General features: G+C 35.1%; 1 protein-coding gene across 1 annotated transcript; it reads left to right on the top strand.

Moving 5' to 3' along the window:
• The first annotated feature begins 844 nt into the window (after positions 1 to 844).
• Positions 845 to 1,780, top strand: LOC102870905 (olfactory receptor 6C2-like). The gene has a single exon (XM_006884020.1). The coding sequence runs from the start codon at positions 845 to 847 to the stop codon at positions 1,778 to 1,780; it is 936 nt and encodes a 311-aa protein (XP_006884082.1).
• Positions 1,781 to 5,962: the final 4,182 nt, after the last annotated feature.

Below are 5,962 nucleotides of genomic sequence, written 5' to 3' on the forward strand. Positions count from 1 at the left end.
GAACTCAAACTAAGAAATGAGGGATATATAATGTATTCAGCATTTAAACAGATGAGGGAGAGAACTATAAAAAAGGAATATATGATAAGATATTATTGGCATGACAAGAGTCCAGAATAACAGTTGCATAGTAAAGTGGTCAGGGGTGGGGGACCGTATAAGAATGAAAGAACTTTTTGCCCAAAGAAAAAAGCAATCTGGGGAGAAGGGGGACAGGGAGGAAAATGCAACAATGAATGAATGGAATTTTGAGTTCTTTATAAACTTTCATTAAAATCTAAAAAAAAAATTAACTGTTATGTATAACCCTTGTTCAAAGAAAACAATGTAGAAGAGCCAAATGTCAAGAGAAGATATGAAAACAGTGATGTGTTTTTATGTAATTTATCTGTAAGTATAGAAGAAGGGAGTAAAATGATATATGGGTAGCAATAACTACCTATAAAAGCATATATCATCAATAGTCTATTTTTTGTGACATGAGAAAATCCTAAATAGAGAATTGAAGTGAAACATCCAGAATGAAGGTTGCATAGTGCGGTGTACTCGGGACAGAGGAGTGGAGGGGATTTTATACCAATGAAGGAAATGGTTCTTTTACTTTTCAAAGAGAAAAGCGAACTGGGGGTGAGGGGTGGGCAGGGGAAAAAGTGCAACAATTAATGAATGGAAATCCAAAATATCTATAAACTTTCATGAAAATTAATAAAATAAAAGAAAGTGCTAAAAATATGTAAATAAAATGAACACTTGATTATATTAAATTAAAGATAATTTAAATTAATCCTTAAGAAAATTTCTCTGAATGTCACGTGCAGATTGGACAGAAGTTAAGAAGTCAGTGATGAGAAACAGATCAGTAACAACGTTCATCCTGCTGGGACTGACAGATGACCCTCAGTTGCAGGTTCTGATTTTTGTATTTCTCTTTCTCACCTACATGCTGAGTGTAACTGGGAACATGACCATCATTTTGCTCACCTTTGTGGATTCTCACCTGAAAACACCGATGTACTTTTTCTTAAAGAATTTTTCTTTTTTAGAGATCTCATTCACCTCTGCTTGTATTCCTAGGTACTTGTACAACATAGCAACAGGTGACAAGATCATTACCTATGATGCTTGCATTATCCAATTGTTTTTTACTGATCTCTGTGGGGTAACAGAATTTTTCCTCCTGGCTGCTATGTCCTATGACCGCTATGTGGCCATTTGCAAACCCTTGCATTATGTGACCATTATGAACACAAGAGTCTGTAGGATTTTCATTATCTGTTGTTGGACGGCTGGTTTATGTGTAATAACCCCGCCACTAAGCCTAGGTTTAAATCTGGAATTTTGTGACTCTAATATCCTTGATCATTTTGCCTGTGATGCATTTCCCCTGGTGAAAATCTCATGCTCAGATACATGGACTGTGGAACAGACAGTTATCATTTGTGCTGTGCTGACCCTGAATATGACTCTTACTTGTGTGGTTCTGTCTTATGGTAGTATCATCAGGACAATATTTCGATTCTCTTCTGTCCAGCAAAGGAAGAAGGCCTTTTCAACCTGTTCTTCTCATATGATTGTGGTTTCTATCACTTATGGTACTTGTATTTTCATCTATATGAATCCTACAGCTAAGGAAAAAGTGACTGTTAATAAAGTGATTTCCCTCCTGATTTCTTCAGTTTCACCTACATTGAACCCATTTATTTATACCCTGAGAAACAACCAAGTTAAAAAAGCTTTCAAGGACTCATTCAAAAGATTTGCATTGTTATCAATTAAGTAATGTGTGTGGTTTTGTGGGGTATATATGTGCATATAGTAATTAATGTATGTGTAACTATACATATATTTATTTATTTATACATACATGTATTACTAGCCCCAGGTATCTTCTCTTTGAACTTTATAACTTTCTCAGCTTTGGAGTATTCCATGCTTAAGTAACATTTATTTTGTAAAAAATAGTTTCTATGATCTGACATGGATCCAATTTCTTATTTTTTATATTCAAAGCAATAGCTGAAAATATTTCTGCATATGATTAAGAGACTACATATAAATAGATTTTCTCAAAACTCAGTTTTGGAATGACATTAGTTTCGTTTTACTAAATTTTAATCTATAATAAAAGTCTACTCCTCTACTCAGGGAAATATAGGGTAAAAGCCACATTTTACCCAGAAATGTTCAATACTATCCATTAGGTAAAACAAGTGTAGTTTTGTTAAACTTTTGTTTGGTTTTTGGTAAGTACCCTCAAGTTGACTATGACAGTGACCCTGAACAACAGATCTGTACCTTGCCCTATGCTATGCTATTCTTAGTATGTCTGACATGCTTGAGCCTATCATTACAGTCCTGGGCTATTCCATATTGTTGAGACTGTTTCTCTATTTCCCTGACCTTCACCTTTGCCAGAATGATGTATTTTTCAAGAACTGTTACCTTTTACCAACATGCCCAAAGTATGTGAGAGGAGACTTTACCATTCTTGCCTTGAAGGAGCACCTTGGTTGCACTTTATCCAAGACATATCAGGTTGTTCTTTTGGGCAGTTCATGGAATAGTCAGTACAGTACCACAGTTCAAAGGCATTGATTCTTCTTCTGTTATCCTTAATCATTGTTCAAATGTCAGATGCAGAGAAAATAATTGAAAATACCATGGTTAGGTCAGGCTTATCTTAGTCTTAAAACTGAAATTATTACTCTGTGTCATTTTGACAGCAGATTTTCCCAATGGAACACATATGAATTCCTGTCTGTTCCTACCATGTCACTTGTAGATTCAAGGAAAATTAAATCAATACTAACTTTAGTCTTTTTTCCATCTATCATGATGTTGCCTATTGATGCAGTGGTGAGGATATTTGCTTTCTTAGTGTTGAGGTGTAGTCTATATTGATGGCTGTAGTCTTTGATCTTCTGCAGGTATTGTTTCAGTCCTATTTACTTTCATCAAGCAAAATTCTGTGAACTGCATAATGCAGGGTTTTTTAATAAGTCATCTTCTAATACCGACGTTGCATTCCTCCTTGATGTAAAAAACTATTTAAAAATAATGAATAATGACATAGTTTATATTCTTGAAAAACAATTTATAAAAAGGAAAATAGTACTTTAGATATTGAGAGGATAGAATGTTCAGTAGCTTTAGAGACATAGTTGGTAGGGAACTGGACTTCCAATCAAAAGGTGGCATCTCTCTGGCAGTCTGAAGCCACAAGTGGTTCTAATGAAAAAAGATGGGCAATATGTCCCTGTGCAATTTGTTATTATTATTATTAGGTGTCATTAAATCCATTATGACATATTGTAACCCCATGAACAATAGATATAAACCTTGCCCTATCTTACACCATCCTCACAATCTTGTCATACTCAAGCCTGTTGTATTCACTATGTCAATCTATCTTGTTAAGGGTCTTCCTATCTTTTACCAACACACTCTTTCCCAGCATGATGTCTTTCTCCAAGGGTTGGTTCTTCCTGAAAATAAGCTCAAAATAAGTGAGATGAAGCATCACTATCTTTGTCTATAAGAAGCATTCTGATTGCATTTCCTTCAAAATAGATTTTTTAGTTCTTTTGGTAGTCCTCAGAATGGTCAATATTCTTTTTCAACAATACAATTCAAAGGCAGTGATTCTTCTTTTGTGGTCTTCCTAATTTATTTTCTGACTTTCAAATGCATAAGAAGTAAAGAAAAACACCTTCACTTGGATCCAATAAACTATAGCCTTTAAACTGATATCTTTGATTTTTAGAAAGTTGGAAAGGTCCTCGGTATCAGACATCATCCTTTGCAGATAAAGCTTGTAAAAACACCCTGAAGCATAAACTGTGTAGGTTCTGACTCTATAGTAATGAATTGTTGTTTTTATGAGTTTAATTATTTCTCTTAAAACATTTAGAAACTCCAAATAAACTTTTATTTTTAATATATAGCTAAAAACATTGTAAGGTTATAGAATGGATGTATTAGCAATAAAAATGCATCTAAAAACAAAGCAATAAATGGTAAATAAACTGTAAAATGAATGGTAGAATTTCAAGAGATCATAAACTAAAGGATAAAATGGGATAAGGGATAGTAATAAAGTTTGGAATTTAGTGATATAGGATTGAAATCTTAGGATCAATGTAGTGAGAATACTTGGAATGACAGAGTCACATAAAATAAAAATTGTTAAACTTTTGCACACATAATTCAAATTTTCATTATAACCAGGCTCATATTCAGAGAAAGATTAATTTATTTAATATTTAAAAATATTGACTTCTGTTTTCAAGGCTATTTGCCATGGAGAAAATATTCTCAAGTGTATTTAATACTTCTAACACAAATTGGACAATGCGTTTATTAAAAACATGAAACAATTAATAAGGATAGCAGAAGAAGAATTGATGCTGTTGAGTTGTGGCATTTGAGAAGAATAATGAGTATCCCACAGACTGCTAAAAGAACAAATATATATGTCTTTTCTCAAGCTGAAAGAACTGAAAAACAAATTTAAACCTTGAGTTGCAATATTTAAAGATTCTATCAGCAATATTTTGACTGACTCCAAAAATACCAAAAGAAGACAGAGGGAATATACAGAGTCAGTGTATCAAAAAGAACTGACTGACACTGAAAAATTTCAGAAAGTTTTTTATGAGCAGGAGCTAACAATAATGAAGAAGGAAATGGAAACACATTGAAGACATAAGCAAAAAATAAGGCCCCGGGAATCAATGGCATACTAATTGACTTGTCTCAATTGACTTGATGCAGCCTAGGATGCACTCACCAGTCTATGCCAGGAAATTTGGAAGATAGCTGTGTGGTCAACAGATTGGAAGAGATCCATATTTGTTCCCATCCCCAAGAAAGGTGATCCAACTAAGTGTGGAAACTATTGAACAATGTTGTTGTTGTTATGTGCCGCCGAGTCTCTTGCGACTTACAGCGACCTTATGTACAACAGCCCTAAACTCTGCTCTGTCCTGTGCCTACCACACCATCTCCGACACACCCATCCCGATTACCCCAGTCACTAAATCAATCCACCTCATAGAAGGCCTTCCCCTCCTGCGCTGTCCCTCCACCCTACCAAGCATGATGTTCCTCTCCAAGGACAAGTCTCTCCTTACAACATGTCCAAAGTATGTTAGATAGAGCCTCAGAATCCTTGCCGCCCAGTTTAACCATTTCCAGGATGAATCTGTTTGTTTTCCTAGCAGTCCACGCGTTCAGATTAAGACAGACTAGGAAGAAGGATTGGTCATCCACTTCTGAAATAGCAGGCCTCCAAAAACACTATGTACCTATGTACATTGAACAATATTGTTGTTAATATAACATGTAAGCAAAATACTGCTGAAGATCATTTAGACGTGACTAGGACAGTACATAAATAGAGAACTGTCAAAAGATCAACAAGGCTTTAGAAGAGGCCGTGGCACCAAGGATATTATTACTGATGTTAGATGGATTTTGGCTGAAAGGAAAGAATACCCAAAGAATGTCTATTTATGATTTATTAACTATGCGAAGGCATTTGACTGTGTGGATCATAACAAGTTGTGGCTAACATTGAGAAGAATAGCAATCCTGGAGCACTTAATTGTGCTCATGCGAAACCTGTACCAAAACTAGGTTCCTGTTGTGCAAACAGAGCAAGAGAACACTACATGGCTTGAAATTAAGAAGGGAGTGCATCAGGGTTGTATTCTTTCTCCATACCTATTCAATCTGTATGCTGAGAAAATTATTCTATAAGTTGAACTCTGAAGAGGAATGTGGCATCAAGATCAGAGGGAGACTCATCAATAACCTGCATTATGCAGATGACACAACCTAGCTAGCTGAAAGTGAGGAGGATTTGAAATGTTTATAGAAGATCAAATAATACAGCCTTCAATATGGATTGCATCTCAATACCAAGAAGACAAAGATTCTCACCACTGAACTGATGGGCAGC

Source organism: Elephantulus edwardii, unplaced genomic scaffold, assembly GCF_000299155.1.
Source record: "Elephantulus edwardii isolate Elephantulus edwardi_28Jun2011 unplaced genomic scaffold, EleEdw1.0 scaffold00030, whole genome shotgun sequence".
Classification (NCBI taxonomy): domain Eukaryota; kingdom Metazoa; phylum Chordata; class Mammalia; order Macroscelidea; family Macroscelididae; genus Elephantulus; species Elephantulus edwardii.

What these genes read in the sequence shown, in the direction of transcription:
- LOC102870905 (XM_006884020.1), top strand. Translation starts at nt 845, where the DNA reads ATGAGAAACAGATCAGTAACAACGTTCATCCTGCTGGGACTGACAGAT.